Source organism: Salmo salar, chromosome 24 (assembly GCF_965601325.2).
Source record: "Salmo salar chromosome 24, fSalSal1, whole genome shotgun sequence".
Taxonomy (NCBI): Eukaryota; Metazoa; Chordata; class Actinopteri; order Salmoniformes; family Salmonidae; genus Salmo; species Salmo salar.
Genome location: NC_138314.1, coordinates 15,367,690 through 15,384,407, shown reverse-complemented (window position 1 = coordinate 15,384,407; position 16,718 = coordinate 15,367,690). Strand labels below are relative to the sequence as shown.

The 16,718-nt window shown below is 42.8% G+C and overlaps 1 protein-coding gene across 1 annotated transcript in view; it reads left to right on the top strand.

Moving 5' to 3' along the window:
• The window catches only part of LOC106585065 (single-stranded DNA-binding protein 2), a 97,027-nt gene extending 80,309 nt beyond the window's left edge, over positions 1 to 16,718 (top strand). Inside the window, exons 5-17 of the mRNA XM_082968516.1 lie at positions 1,253 to 1,342; positions 8,187 to 8,246; positions 9,982 to 10,045; positions 10,131 to 10,201; positions 10,418 to 10,485; positions 12,694 to 12,742; positions 12,914 to 12,952; positions 13,316 to 13,367; positions 13,704 to 13,774; positions 13,857 to 13,935; positions 14,228 to 14,256; positions 14,440 to 14,538; positions 14,870 to 16,718. Coding sequence (XP_082824642.1) covers positions 1,253 to 1,342; positions 8,187 to 8,246; positions 9,982 to 10,045; positions 10,131 to 10,201; positions 10,418 to 10,485; positions 12,694 to 12,742; positions 12,914 to 12,952; positions 13,316 to 13,367; positions 13,704 to 13,774; positions 13,857 to 13,935; positions 14,228 to 14,256; positions 14,440 to 14,538; positions 14,870 to 14,899 — 801 coding nt within the window. The 3' untranslated portion in view covers positions 14,900 to 16,718. The remainder of the gene's footprint in view (positions 1 to 1,252; positions 1,343 to 8,186; positions 8,247 to 9,981; positions 10,046 to 10,130; positions 10,202 to 10,417; positions 10,486 to 12,693; positions 12,743 to 12,913; positions 12,953 to 13,315; positions 13,368 to 13,703; positions 13,775 to 13,856; positions 13,936 to 14,227; positions 14,257 to 14,439; positions 14,539 to 14,869) is intronic.

Genomic DNA, 16,718 nt, shown 5'->3' with positions numbered 1-16,718 from the left:
AACCTGGAGTTAGAGGAGAAACAGAGGCAGGGGAAAAGAACAGTAACACTTCCAGAGAGAGTGCATTACTTTGAACACACACACACACTCGCACACAATTATTTAACACACCTTTCCTGAACAATGTTCTCCACCACTGAGCCATCCATCCATACCTTCATCTGTTTAAGCCAAATACACAAGCTCTGTTTACACACAGAGCAGTACCTTATGAAATGGCTATTTCAACTCAAGATTTGTATGCATGCTGTCCCCAAACATTACTGGGAGAGACAAAAGAGGATGACATGGGAGTGTGGGGGGGGGTAAGGGAGTAGGGGGAGGAAAGGGAGGAAAAGGGGTGTAGTTGGCTGTTATCTTGGCTCTGATTAGTAACTGTGTTGCAGTCTGACCTAAAAAGTCAGCCAGCGGAAACTTCAGAGAGTTTGGGTCTGTCTCACAGCGGCTTTTTACACACAGTCTATGCCTAGGGAGAGAAAGTGAGAGAGCGAGAGAGAGAGAGAGATACAGAGAGAGAGACAGAGAGCGAGAGAGAGAGAGAGGATGAATGGACAGGGAGAGAGAGGACGACTGAAGGGCGGTAACTATCTTTACTGTCACTCACCACTGTGTCTGATAACACCTCTTTGCGGACCACCAGCATTTTGCTTCCCTCCTCTACCCTTAAATACGCTCCTGGCTGTGGCCATCTCCCTGCCTCCCTGCCCATAGCCATTGTCTGGTGGTATGTTTGGGACTTGGTAATATTGGGGAGTTTGTAAAATAGCACAGGAAATAGTCCGAGGCAGTGGTGAAATGTGCCCGCACCGCCTGTCTGGGGGAAAACAAATAAGGAGTAAAAATAACCAGGGAGGCCGGCAGAAACACACAGGAAAGATCCCATTGAGACAGAGGAGGGAGGCTCGTTTGATCATGACATGATAACAAAGAAACTGGGATACTGTTATGATTTGCTCCTGTATAATAAGTACAGTCATGCGCTGGATTATGGATTTTACTAGGGTTCTGGGAGGTTGAGTTTGCCAAGATATTGTGGGATATTGGTGGCAGTTATTTTGGTCTCCTGGTGGTGGGATGTTGGATGTCTTTTGAGCATTGTTAGATTGGTGTGTCACTGATACACCACCACCACCATGGTCTAACCTCACTTACTGTGTGTGTGTGTGTGTGTGTGTGTGTGTGTGTGTGTGTGTGTGTGTGTGTGTGTGTGTGTGTGTGTGTGTGTGTGTGTGTGTGTGTGTGTGTCTTCCAGAGTGCAGCAGCAGCACCCAGTCCAATCCTTGGGAACCTTCCCCCAGGAGAGGGCATGCCAGTGGGTCCTGTACCTCCAGGATTCTTCCAGGTACACACACACACACACACACACACACATTGTTGAATTTATAAAGCAGAAAGGGGTCTTCCCTGTGCTCTGGCTGAATGGGCTACAGGGAAGTATTTAACATGGCACTCAGCCGATTGCTGTGCGTCATTGCGGTGGCCACACAGTTCCTGCTGTGTTATCTTTGTGTGTGTGTGTGTGTGTGTGTGGGAGACAGAAAATGGTTGTCTATCAGATTAGTAACTACAGATTATGACCAACAGAACATACTGTCCTATAGCCAGAACAGATACCACCGACACCAGGCAGGTACTCTCACTATTGTCCAATGTGTCATTAATGGCAACCCCTTGTCTCCAGGACTTTGGTTTTGAATTGAAGCAGAAGAGGTGGAAGGGTATGACTTGAGGAGTTGAGTGGGGAGTTACCATGGAACTTCAGAAAAAACAAAACAATTCTGCTGAACTGACTGGATTGAAATAGAATCGAGATCATCCCTGCTAGTTGTTCTTATAACAGAGCCCATCTTCAATACCCATGTCCCTCCATAGACCCTCCTACCAGCTGCATTAGATGGTAGATCAGCTTTGTTAGATGGTCATGTCAAGGGGAGAGTGTTAACTGTGTGTGTGTGTGTGTGTGTGTGTGTGTGTGTGTGTGTGTGTGTGTGTGTGTGTGTGTGTGTGTGTGTGCTGGTTGGGTTAGAGGAGGGTACCTGTACTTCATCCTTTTACAACAACACTACATGTTCACAGAGACTAATTCAATCATCTTTCCATTTGTGTATGTTTTAGCAATACATGGACCTGACGCTCTGTAGCAAGGAGTTGATTGGGTTTTGTGTACAGTACCAGTCAAAAGTTTGGACACGCCTACTCATTCCAGGGTTTTTCTTTATTTTGACTATTTACTACGTTGTAGAATAATAGTGAAGACATCAAAACTATGAAATAACACATATGGAATCATGTAGTATCCAAAAAAGTGTTAAACAAATCAAAACATATTTGGTATTTGAGATTCTTCAAAGTAGCCACCCTTTGCCCTGATGACAGCTTTGCACACTCTTGGCATTCTCTCAACCAGCTTCATGAGGTAGTCACCTGGAGTGCATTTCAATTAACAGGTGTACCTTGTTAAAAGTAAATTTGTGGAATTTCTTTCCTTCTTAATGCATTTAAGCCAATCAGTTGTGTTGTGGCAAGGTAGGGGTGGTATACAGAAGATAGCCATATTTGGTAAAAGACCAAGTCCATAGTATGGTAAGAACAGCTCAAATAAGCAAAGAGAAACAACAGTCCATCATTACTTTAAGACATGAAGGTAAGTCAATCTGGAACATTTCAAGAACTTTGAAGGTTTCTTCAAGTGCAGTCGTAAAAACCATCAAGCGTTATGATGAAACTGGCTCTCCTGAGGACCGCCACAGGAAAGGAAGACCCAGAGTTACCTCTGCTGCAGAGGATAAGTTCATTAGAGTTACTAGCCTCAGAAATTGCAGCCCAAATAAATGCTTCAGAGTTCAAGTAACAGACACATCTCAACATCAACTGTTTAGAGGAGACTGTGTGAATCAGGCCTTCATATTGCTGCAAAGAAACCACTACTAAAGGACACCAATAAGAAGAAGAGGCTTGCTTGGGCCAAGAAACATGAGCAATGGAGATTAGACCGGTGGAAATCTGTCCTTTGGTCTGATGAGTCCAAATTTGAGATTCTTGGTTTCAACCACCGTGTCTGTATCAGATTCAGAGTAGGTGAACGGATGATCTCCGCATGTGTGGTTCCCACCGTGAAGCATGGAGGAGGAGGTGTGATGATGTTGGGGTGCTTTGCTGGTGACACTGTCTGTGATTTCTTTAGAATTCAAGGCACACTTAACCAGCATGGCTACCACAGCATTCTGCAGCAATACGCCATCCCATCTGGTTTCTGCTTAGTGGGACTATCATTTGTTTTTCAACAGGACAATGACCCAACACACCTCCAGGCTATGTAAGGGCTATTTGACCAAGAAGGAAAGTGATGGTGTGCTGTATCAGATGACCTGGCCTCCACAATCACCCGACCTCAACCCAATTGAGATGGTTTGGGATGAGTTGGACCGCAGAGGGAAGGAAAAGCAGCCAACAATGTGCTCAGCATATGTGGAAACTCCTTCAAAACCTTTGGAAAAGCATTTCAGGTGAAGCTGGTTGAGAGAATGCCAAGAGTGTGCAAAGCTGTAATCAAGGCAAAGGGTGGCTACTTTGAAGAATCTAAAATATATTTTGATTTAACACTTGTTTGGTTACTACATGAGTCCATATGTGTTATTTCATAGTTTTGATGTCTTCACTATTATTCTACAATGTAGAAAATAGTAAAAATAAAGAAAACCCCTTGAATAAGTAGGTGTCCAAACTTTTGACTGGTACTGTATGTGTGCATGTTAGTGTGTGTGTGTGTGTGTGTGTTGGTGCACAGGTGTGTGTGTGTGTGTGTGTGTGTGTGTGTCTGAGCACTATGAGCTTCCTCTCTTAGGCAGTCAGTCTCTCTATTACATTAGTCAGTCGGCTGGTAGCGCATTGATGAAATGTCATTAACAGTCAAACTTAGTAGCTCACGTCTGACACTAAGATCAATAGCCTTCGTGGCAATTTTTCAGATCAGCTTTTCAGAAATCTCAAACTTGAGTCAAAACACACCCTTTTCCACCACCTCCTGGTCCCCCGATCCTTGCTGAAAATCAATCATTGTTGTTTGGAGCCGTCTTTGAAGATGATTTCTTGTCAAGGCCAATCAGGGTCTGAGACAGAGCAGACTAGTTCCTCCCAGAGATTCTTACAGAGGCCAAACTGAATGATCAACACATGCCTATGCAGCTTTGAATCAACAAAGAAACTAGCCACAACACAGGCACTGACTGGCAGACACACACGTGCACACTAAACCCAACTGGCTCCGTAGTCCATATTCATTCATGTCTTTTGACTTACTCTAATTGACTCACTTCTTTGCACTTTTGCTCATTCACAAATAAATGTAATAATATATTCATTCATCCATATACACTTATATTATTTCTTAGACTCTGCGAATCTCTTTTTACATCTTTCAAGGGCTGAAATACACTTGGGCTGAAATACACATAAGACAATAAGAAACATAATAGTACATGATAATCTCTCTGTTGTAAAGTCAATGTCCATTTCATTTGGATCCAAACAGAGAGGAAGGCAGGTAGCAGAGGGACTGGATGTCAACTGGATGTCACTGTCACCTAGTGGTGTGTTATGGTACTGCACCCTGGTGGTGTGTTTTGGTACTGCTCCATAGTGGTGTGTTATGGTACTGCCCCCTAGTGATGTGTTGTGGTACTGCCCCTAGTGGTTTCTTATGATACTGCTCCCTAGTGGTGATTATGATACTGCTCCCTAGTGGTATAATACTGCTCCCTAGTGGTGTCTTATGGTACTGCTCCATAGTGGTGTCTTGTGATACTGCTCCCTAGAGGTGTGTTATGGTACTGCTTCTCTGTAGCTCACATCATTGGTTGGGTTTGGTTCAATAGCAGTGCGTGGGTAAAATCCCTGTGGAAGCCAAGCCAGTAAAAAAGCCATATTCCAACCTATGTTGTGATAATTGCGTTATTTGCTCTTTAACCCATTCGTTCATACGCCACCGTAATATACAATAAAGCAAAAAGACAAAAGTCACACAGCGGCGGAATAAATGCAACTACACATGTTTTTTTCATCACAAAACCAGAGAGCAACATCTTGCATGTAACAAACAGTTTCATGACCCACAGCATGGTAAGCCAGGCATGTTTTAGATAGTTTACTAAACAACTACTGATTGAGAACCACGGAGTTGCTGCAAGTCAGCATAAAGACAACAGCAGCACTGCCTCTGGTATTCTAGCACCATTTCAACTTAAACATTATCAAATCAACTAGGCTATAATACAGTGAAAACAAACTTAAAGATACCAAAAACATTTTAGTCCAATCAATCTTGCTAAATATCATGTGGCTGTCCATGGTACTGATTTATTTCTGTGTGTGTGTGTGTGTGTGCGCGCGTGCAAGTAAAACATGTTGACTCATCCTACTTGTAGACCAATGCCATCCACCTCTCTTTCATGTTGGCAAAATGGTCTATCGCTTTGTCATACAGTACGCTTTTAGTTTTTGTTATCATAGGCTACCTAGCTAAAATATCTTCCTAGCCTAACTTCCATGCATGGGCAGCAATGAACCAGCTAAGTTAGCTAGCTAGTTAACGTGAGCCTAGTCTACATCTAGGCTACATATTGAACTTAATTTGTCTCAGGCCAGTGGCACAATATATACTGCTCAAAAAAATAAAGGGAACACTTAAACAACACAATGTAACTCCAAGTCAATCACACTTCTGTGAAATCAAACTGTCCACTTAGGAAGCAACACTGATTGACAATAAATTTCACATGCTGTTGTGCAAATGGAATAGACAACAGGTGGAAATTATAGGCAATTAGCAAGACACCCCCAATAAAGGAGTGGTTCTGCAGGTGGTAACCACAGACCACTTCTCAGGTCCTATGCTTCCTGGCTGATGTTTTGGTCACTTAAATGCTGGCGGTGGTTTCACTCTAGTGGTAGCATGAGACGGAGTCTACAACCCACACAAGTGGCTCAGGTAGTGCAGCTCATCCAGGATGGCACATCAATGCAAGCTGTGGCAAGAAGGTTTGCTGTGTCTGTCAGCGTAGTGTCCAGAGCATGGAGGCGCTACCAGGAGACAGGCCAGTACATCAGGAGACGGGGAGGAGGCCGTAGGAGGGCAACAACCCAGCAGCAGGACCGCTACCTCCGCCTTTGTGCAAGGAGGAGCAGGAGGAGCACTGCCACAGCCCTGCAAAATGACCTCCAGCAGGCCACAAATGTGCATGTGTCTGCTCAAACGGTCAGAAACAGACTCCATGAGGGTGGTATGAGGGCCCGACGTCCACAGGTGGGGGTTGTGCTTACAGCCCAACACCGTGCAGGACGTTTGGCATTTGCCAGAGAACACCAAGATTGGCACATTCGCCACTGGCGCCCTGTGCTCTTCACAGATGGAAGCAGGTTCATACAGAGCACATGTGACAGACGTGACAGTCTGGAGACGCCGTGGAGAACGTTCTGCTGCCTGCAACATCCTCCAGCATGACCGGTTTGGCGGTGGGTCAGTCATGGTGTGGGGTGGCATTTCTTTGGGGGGGCCGCACAGCCCTCCATGTGCTCGCCAGAGGTAGCCTGACTGCCATTAGGTACCGAGATGAGATCCTCAGACCCCTTGTGAGACCATATGCTGGTGCGGTTGGCCTTGGGTTCCTCCTAATGCAAGACAATGCTAGACCTCATGTGGCTGGAGTGTGTCAGCAGTTCCTGCAAGAGGAAGGCATTGATGCTATGGACTGGCCCGCCCGTTCCCCAGACCTGAATCCAATTGAGCACATCATGTCTCGCTCCATCCACCAACGCCACGTTGCACCACAGACTGTCCAGGAGTTGGCGGATGCTTTAGTCCAGGTCTGGGAGGAGATCCCTCAGGAGACCATCCGCCACCTCATCAGGAGCATGCCCAGGCATTGTAGGGAGGTCATACAGGCACGTGGAGGCCACACACACTACTGAGCCTCATTTCGACTTGTTTTAAGGACATTACATCAAAGTTGGATCAGCCTGTAATGTGGTTTTCCACTTTAATTTTGAGTGTGACTCCAAATCCAGACCTCCATGGGTTGATAAATTGGATTTCCATTGATTATTTTTGTGTGATTTTGTTGTCAGCACATTCAACTATGTAAATAAAAAAGTATTTAATAAGATTATTTCATTCATTCAGATCTAGGATGTGTTATTTTAGTGTTCCCTTTATTTTTTTGAGCAGTGTATTAATTTATGGTTAGATCAGAATCACCTTCATAATCATACAGAGAATTAAGTCAAAACCACAAGTTCAAATCCCCATCTCCATCCATGTCTTAGGAAAATTTAGCAAGTTAGCTACTACAGGACAACAACAAAAGCAGACCAGAAACTTAAAAAATAAATAAAAATGTATGCGTTGGATGTGATTTGATTGGTGTGAAGCCAAATCCAAACTGCTTTCCCTTGGGGGGTGTTTTACTGTGCCAGGACAACCCAAAGTTGAGCTCAGCTGAACGCTGATTGGCTAATACTTTTATACTTTTTTTTATCATGGGAAGCCAAATGCTTGCTGGCATCAATCAAATGTTATGGCGGCATACTCTTTTGGTCCAGACAGCATGAAATACAAGGGCTACACATACTGAGACAGTGGGGTTCTGTTTCCCTCGCTCGGATGACTTTTCCGGTGAGATTCAGCCGCTTGCGAATTGAAGGGAAATTATGAAAACACAGAGAGACGAAAGATAAATTCATTTCATTTATCTTGAATTTGTCAAATATTTGGGGAAGCCTTCTCTTGGCATCCATGAATACACACAACTGGTTTGGTTTAGTTTGAATTGACCCCAACATTTATGGGACAGTTCATTGTGTGTGGTGTAGACATTAGATAGCAGACACACACAATAGCAACATTATATTTCAATCACAGAACACAACCATGTTAATCCTACAGGAAACACACTGAAACATACATATAGTAGTTAGTCACGGGAGTGTAGAAGTGTCATAACTGACTGTCATATTAACATTGTTAGCATTCATTATCATATACTTTATCTCTTTCCATCGGACTTTATCTCTCCCTAACTCTATCGTCCTCTATCCCCCCTCTCTCTTTGTGTGTGTACTGGTATGTGTGTGCATGCTTGTAACCCTGTGTGCATGTTGGTGTGTTTGTTTGTGCGTGTGTACCTTCACAGTCGTTCATGTCACCTCGTTACCCTGGTGGGCCCAGACCTCCCCTCAGAATACCTAATCAGGTAAGATCACTGATGCACAGACACGCTCCTCAGGCTACAGTTGGATATGTACCCTCATCTTCTTTATTTCCCTTCACTTATATCTGCTTCTCTTTATATCTTATTTGACTACATTGTCTTGTCTTACTCTCTTTGACCGGGTTTGGACATGATTGTGTGTATACAGTGCCTTGCGAAAGTATTCGGCCCCCTTGAACTTTTCGACCTTTTGCCACATTTCAGGCTTCAAACATAAAGATATAAAACTGTAATTTTTTGTGAAGAATCAACAACAAGTGGGACACAATTATGAAGTGGAACGAAATTTATTGGATATTTCATACTTTTTTAACAAACAAAAAAACTGAAAAATTGGCCGTGCTAAATTATTCAGCCCCTTTTACTTTCAGTGCAGCAAACTCTCTCCGTTTAAAGCGCAGAGAGCATCATGAAGAACAAGGAACACACCAGGCAGGTCCGAGATACTGTTGTGGAGAAGTTTAAAGCCGGATTTGGATAAAAAAAGATTTCCCAAGCTTTAAACATCCCAAGGAGCACTGTGCAAGCGATAATATTGAAATGGAAGGAGTATCAGACCACTGCAAATCTACGAAGACCCGGCCGTCCCTCTAAACTTTCAGCTCATACAAGGAGAAGACTGATCAGAGATGCAGCCAAGAGGCCCATGATCACTCTGGATGAACTGCAGAGATCTACAGCTGAGGTGGGAGACTTTGTTCATAGGACAACAATCAGTCGTATACTGCACAAATCTGGCCTTTATGGAAGAGTGGCAAGAAGAAAGCCATTTCTTAAAGATATCCATAAAAAGTGTCGTTTAAAGTTTGCCACTAGCCACCTGGGAGACACACCAAACATGTGGAAGAAGGTGCTCTGGTCAGATGAAACCAAAATCGAACTTTTTGGCAACAATGCAAAACGTTATGTTTGGCGTAAAAGCAACACAGCTCATCACCCTGAACACACCATCCCCACTGTCAAACATGGTGGTGGCAGCATCATGGTTTGGGCCTGCTTTTCTTCAGCAGGGGCAGGGAAGATGGTTAAAATTGATGGGAAGATGGATGGAGCCAAATACAGGACCATTCTGGAAAAAACCTGATGGAGTCTGCAAAAGACCTGAGACTGGGACGGAGATTTGTCTTCCAACAAGCCAATGATCCAAAACATAAAGCAAAATCTACAATGGAATGGTTCACAAATAAACATATCCAGGTGTTAGAATGGCCAAGTCAAAGTCCAGACCTGAATCCAAATCGAGAATCTGTGGAAAGAACTGAAAACTGCTGTTCACAAACGCTCTCCATCCAACCTCACTGAGCTCGAGCTGTTTTGCAAGGAGGAATGGGCAAAAATTTCAGTCTCTCGATGTGCAAAACTGATAGCGACATACCCCAAGCGACTTACAGCTGTAATCGCAGCAAAAGGTGGCGCTACAAAGTATTAACTTAAGGGGGCTGAATAATTTTGCACGCCCAATTTTTCAGTTTTTTATTTGTTAAAAAAGTTTGAAATATCCAATAAATTTCGTTCCACTTCATGATTGTGTCCCACTTGTTGTTGATTCTTCACAAAAAAATAGTTATTTCTTTATGTTTGAAGCCTGAAATGTGGCAAAAGGTCGAAAAGTTCAAGGGGGCCGAATACTTTCGCAAGGCACTGTAGCTCCTTAGCTTTAGTGTATGTTAATGATTTTGTGTTATATTCTGTGATGATGATGACAATTTCGGCTCAGGCAATGGGGGTCCATGGTAACCAGCCGATGCTACCCAGCGGAATGGACCCCACGAGACAGCAAGGTGTGTGTCACACATACACACCACAGATTCTTACTCACATACACACACATACAAGGACTGCGAGCTGATGGTGCTGTTTTTTCAGGGCATCCAAATATGGGCGGGCCCATGCAGCGAATGACTCCACCCAGAGGGATGGTCCCTCTTGCGCCACAGGTATGTTGATTGGATGAAATCTCCAGGTTTGCGCAAGTTTAAACTCCTGCTGTAACATTAGCGTATGTTTGTGTTTGTAGGTGGGTGAATATATTTGTATTTATGTGTGGTAGTATACAATAGTAGTATTTCTACTCTCCACCTGTGGATCCTGTTTGATTTGTGTATATTACTTTACAGTAGTTTGACCTTTGACCTTGGGTTTCTCTTTTCCAGAACTACGGTGGAGGGATGAGACCTCCTCTAAATGCACTCGTCGGCCCTGGGATGCCTGGCATGAACATGTGAGCACGCTGTCATCAATACACACACACACACACACACACACACACACACACTACACTACACTACACACACATACACACATACAGTGCATTCGGAAAGTATTCAGACCCCTTGACTTTTTCACATTTTGTTACATTATAGCTTTATTCTAAGATGTATTATTGTTTTTTGTCCTCATCAATCTACACACAATACCCCATAATGACAAAGGAAAAACAGGTTAAGAAACCTTTGCTAATTTATATAAAAAAAATGAAAAAATGTATTATCACATTTACATAAGTATTCAGAACCTTTACTCAGTACTTTGTTGAAGCACCTTTGGCAGCGATTACAGCATCAAGTCTTCTTGGGTATGATGCTACAAGCCTGGCACACCTGTATTTGGGGAGTTTCTCCCATTCTTCTCTGCAGATCCTATCAAGCTCTGTCAGGTTGGATGGGGAGCGTTGCTGTACAACTATTTTCAGGTCTCTCCAGAGATGTTTGATCAGGTTTAAGTCCGGGCTCTGGCCGGGCTACTCAAGGACATTCGGAGACTTGTTCCGAAGCCACTCCTGTGTTGTCTTGGCTCTGTGCTTAGGGTTGTCTTCCTGTTGGAGGGTGAACCTTCGCCCCAGTCTGAGGTTTCTGAGCGCTCTGGAGCAGGTTTTCATCAAGGATCTCTCTGTACTCAGCTAGGTTCATCTTTCCCTCGATCCTGACTAGTCTCCCAGTCCCTGACGAAAAACATCCGCACAGCATGATGCTGCCACCACCGTACTTCACCATAAGGATGGTGCCAGGTTTCCTCCAGAAGTGACGCTTGGCATTCAGGCCAAAGAGTTCAATCTTGGTTTCATCAGACCAGAGAATCTTGCTTCTCATGGTCTGAGAGTCTTTAGGTGCCTTTTGGCAAACTCAAAGCGGGCTGTCATGTGCCCTTTACTGAGGAGTGGCTTCCGTCTGGCCACTCTACCATAAAGGTCTGATTGGTTGTCCTTCTGGAAGGTTCTTCCATCTCCACAGAGGCACTCTAGAGCTCTGTCAGAGTGACCATCGGGTTCTTGGTCATCTTCCTGACCAAGGCGCTTCTCCCCCGAATGCTCAGTTTGGCCCGGGCGGCCAGCTCTAGGAAGAGTCTTGGTGTTTCCAAACTTCTTCCATTTAAGAATGATGGAGGCCACTGTGTTCTTGGGGATCTTCAATGCTCCAGAAATGTTTTGGTAACCTTTCCCAGATCTGTGCCTTGACACAATCCTGTCTCAGAGCTCGACAGACAATTCCTTCGACCTCACGGCTTGGTTTTTGCTCTGACATGCACTGTCAACTGTGGGACCTTATAGACAGGTGTATGCCTTTCCAAATCATGTCCAATCAATTTAATTTACCACAGATGGTCTCCAATCAAGTTGTAGAAACATCTCAAGGATGATCAATAGAAATAGGAAGCACCGGAACTCAATTTCGAGTCTCATAGCAAAGGGTCTGAATACGTATGTAAATAAGGTATTTCTGTTTTTCCAAAAAACTGTTTTCACTTTGTCATTATGGAGTATTATGTGTAGATTCCCTAGGATTTTTTTACTTAAAAAAAATATATATATATTTTAGAATAAGGCTGTAACGTAAAAAAATGTGGGAAAAGAAATGGGGTCAATACTTTCCGAAGGCATTGTACATCTGTATTTATTTTATTTAACCTTTTTTTTAACTAGGCAAGTCAGTTAAGAACAAATTCTTATTTACAATGACGGCCTACCCCAGCTAAACCTGGACGACGCTGGGCCAATTGTGCGCCTCCCTATATACATACACACACACTACACACAAAAACATGTGCACACACTCACGCACGCACACACAATGAACAGACACAGCACTGTAAACATACAATCCACACCGTCCTTTAACTCTTCCCCCCTCCGGATGTGGTTACGCAAGAGTTCTATAAAAACAATATTTCCTCAATTCCTCAGTAGATACGATCACTACCCTCAGAGCTGATTATGATTGAATGTGCTGTCCTCTCTTCCTTTCTCTGGACTCTAAATGATGTGTTCTTGCCAATACTGTTGACGGGAAATAGAACAACCCAGGACTGTGTAAGAACAGAGTGAACTAAAATGTGTGTGTGTGTGTGTGTGTGTGTGTGTGTGTGTGTGTGTGTGTGTGGTGTGTGTGTGTGTGTGTGTGTGTGTGTGTGTGTGTGTGTGTGTGTATTTTAGGGGACCTGGTGGGGGTAGACCTTGGCCAAATCCTCAAAACGCCAACTCAGTGAGTAACCAGAAAAACAAACTTTAACACAAGCACTAAGACCGATACCTAAATATACCACAATAAAATAGTAAATATTTTAATTTAAAAAAAACATACATTTCCTGAAGAGAGGATTTGAATAAAGAGAAATGTTATTTTCTCACTCTCTCTCTCTTTGTCTGTCTGTAGATCCCCTACTCTTCTGCGTCTCCGGGGAGTTATGTGGGTATGTGCCCTGGATAGTATGACCCTGTATATAGTATTCTTATTTACATGATTGTGTTCTTCTTATTTCTTATTTTTATATATTGTGTTTTTATTCTACCCTGTTATTTTTGGCATTACATTGTTATTGATAACTGCATTGTTGGGATTAGAGCTAGCAAGAAAAGCATTTCACTGTACATGAGCATGTGACATTAAAACTTGATACTTGAAACTATGTGACTGGAAGTTGGTTGTCAGTATTTGCCTGTTAGTTACAAGGCAGTATATAGTGTATTGTCTTTATAGATATTAGGAGCATTGTATTGTTGGTGTGTAGTTGCTGTGAGGCATTAATCTCCCAATTATCAACTCTCATTTTAGGGTCCGCCGGGAGGAGGGGGGCCACCTGGTACTCCAATAATGCCCAGCCCAGCAGGTAGTGTGTGCGTGTGTGAGTGTGTGTTTGACAGGGACAGGGATGCATTCACAATGTTACAAACTGACTTCAGCGATTTGGTCTGTGAAACAACTTAACTGTATATATCTGGCCTAAAGTGTGACTTTACCTGAAGTCAGTTGCCTATTTGGCTTATAGTATGTTAAGGTTTCTAGTGGGTACTTAACCTGAGGGTGTGTGTGTGTGTGTGTGTACTGTATGTATGTATGTATGTATGTATGTATGTATGTATGTATGTATGTATGTATGTGTGTGTGTGTGTGTGTACATATGTATACTGTATGTATAAGTTGTGTATACTGTGTTTCCTGTCAGACTCGACTAACTCCGGTGACAACATATACACCATGATCAACACAGTCCCCCCCGGTGGAAACAGACCAAATGTAAGACAACTTAACCATCATTATCTGTGTGTGTGTGAGTGATTTAACTGTTTAATACTGTTTGCTTGTGTTTTGGCCTTAGTTTCCAATGGGTGCCGGTACAGACGGTCCAATGGGAGGGATGGCAGGAATGGAGCCACATCACATGAATGGATCGCTAGGTAACACTTAGGGCTCTATTCAATTTGTAAAGCTGAAGCATTTATGGAGCGTTTACCATGAATGCAGTCTCTGCTAAAGCAGGAACATTGCCTTTAAATTTCAATCACGCTATGAAGCTGAATAGAACCCTTAAACAGACACACACACACACACACACACACACACACACACACACACACACACACACTTTGAGCTTGTTCTTAACTCACTACACTAGTCTTTTGAAGGGCAAATTGATGTGTTTACTGAGACTGTATAGTAGTAATGCCCTTCTCTCTCCCAACTACCCAGGTTCTGGTGACATGGATAGCCTCCCTAAGGTAGGAGAAGACTCCAACCCATACCATTAGTCATTTGCGTCAATCAATTATCAGACAGAATTTTGTAGTGATTTGTATGTGGTTGAAATATTGGTACTACCGTTAATGGTTAATCTACCCTATTGCGTATGTATGGTATACAGATAGAAATATCATCTATGTTGTGTGATTGGTCCTGATCAGAACTCTCCTGGTAACCTGAGTATGAGTAACCAACCGGGGACCCCCAGAGATGACGGCGAGATGGGGGGAAACTTCCTCAACCCCTTTCAGAACGAGAGCGTGAGTCCATACCCGCATCTACAGAAGTTATTCAAAGGGCCAGCGACACACATTTTAGCAGTAGGACTGAAGATTATCTTTACCAACTTTCAAAATGAACATTAGCCTACCAACTATACATTTTTTACATGGTGTTGATAATAAATATTAAAAGGCCTGGACACTGAAAGGCTCCATTACCAACACAATGTTTTACCAACAACCTCAGGTGTGTGCAGGGGAATTTCAGTGTGTGTACCCTATTTGTTCATACCATAAAAAGTGATGTTTGGCTTCATAAGAGTATTGATAATATTTACATAACCCCCTTTGTCCATCTCTCTCTCTGTAGTATTCTCCAAACATGACGATGAGTGTGTGAAGGCTCCGCCAGCTGGTCAGTTAGTGGTGTGGATTGGTGGAAGAGACAGGACGTGATGTCATCTATGCCCAGTGGCTCTTCCTCTCTGCGCCCTCCCTACCAGGACAGTGGACCCAGGCCTCGTTCTCCCCTGGCCTCTCTCTATCTGTGTTTGTTCTCTTCTTCTGTTTCCTCTCACTTTTACACTTGTGACCTTCTGCTTCGTTCATCACCTACCATCAGAGACTGTATGAAAGGAACCTCCATTCTAACAAACCAGGAAAGAAAAATCCCTGTATATTTATAAATGTATGTCACTGTGCATACTCTCAGTCATGCTAACACAGAAAGATGTACCATGCTCCACCATCTTGTGGAAAAGACACTGAAAACCCTCAAGTGTAAAGAAATCTGAGCGAATAGCTTTCTGGCCTGTCTCTCCACCTGCATTCGTTATGAGTCTTGAGATTTGATGGGCATGATGGCAACCACAGTCTATGATTGGATGAATTATATTGAGATGACAACTTCAGTCTCATTGGATATACAACAACCTGGGATAAAGCCTATTTAATGGTATCCTCCGTCTCTCATTGGATGAAGATTATGGCAACCACTGTCTTTGATTTGAGAGGGGCGACAGCTTCAGTGAATTTGAGATCTTCGTCCCACAGTGAACATTCACCAATTTTTTTTAGTTTCACCTCCATACACTTGGATCTGATGTGCTATGTTGACTGCAGAGAGAGAGTGGGAGTGGGAGAGAGAGAGAGAGGGAGAGAGAGAGATCATTCAGTACAGTATGGGCCATGTTTTCAATTTAGTTTTTTATTGGTTAGTTGATTTTGTTTGGCGTGTTGAATGGTTTGAGAATGTACCCCTGCTTGTTGAGTTGTACACTGTGTAAGTGTACTGGCTAGAGAGTACTGTAAGGCCACATCTTATCATTTACTGGGAGCAATGTTCATCCTTATATCTATGTCTTGACTACGAGCATCAACACCTAAAAACAAATAGAGATTTGCCAATCTAACGATGACACATCTGAGATGGAGAGAACAGAGAAAATGCAAGCAGTTGGTTGTCTGAAAGAGAACTATTTTCTGCCTTGTCAAAAGAATGCAATGTCTGTTATGATTTTTCAAAGAATGCAAGACTGTAGATTGAACGAAAAAGGAAAACTAAAAGTGCAGCAATTGGTGACAATGGTTGTAGGGATTTTTGTGTGAAGGGATTATTAAAAACATGCATTTAAATCATTCTCTTAATTAATTTATTATTGTCATCCGGAAAAACTGTGATCTTAATGTATTTTGGAGAGTATGTGTAGAGGTAAAATAGCTGTGTTTTGTATTATTTTAAACCTAATCCTCAGCCCATGTTAGTTTATTACGATAATATTTAGTCCATGACGATATTATTTAGTCCAGGATTGTACTATTCCCTCCCGTAGATCTAAATCTCACGAATCTAACTCCTCTTCTTTATGTATCTCACACATGGAGGGATGGACAGAAAAAGAGAACGAAAGAGAGAGGGGGAAGATGAACTAGGGGACACCAATACAGAGCCGTTTGTTTTAATGTTAGTTTAAAGTCACAAGTATGAATAATGAAAGATGCATATTTTTTTCTGTGAAATTTGACAATTTACACATTTTTGGATTCCAAATGTTGATTATGTTTGTTTCCATTTGTGATGTGTTCATTTTCTTCCTTTTTATGTTATTCTTTTTTTTTTTTTACCTCTTTATGTTTTGTAAATACACTGAGAAGTACTACATGGGTTTTGAATATGCTGGTATAAAGCTTCTCTTCCCTCATTAAAAATGTTGACTCCT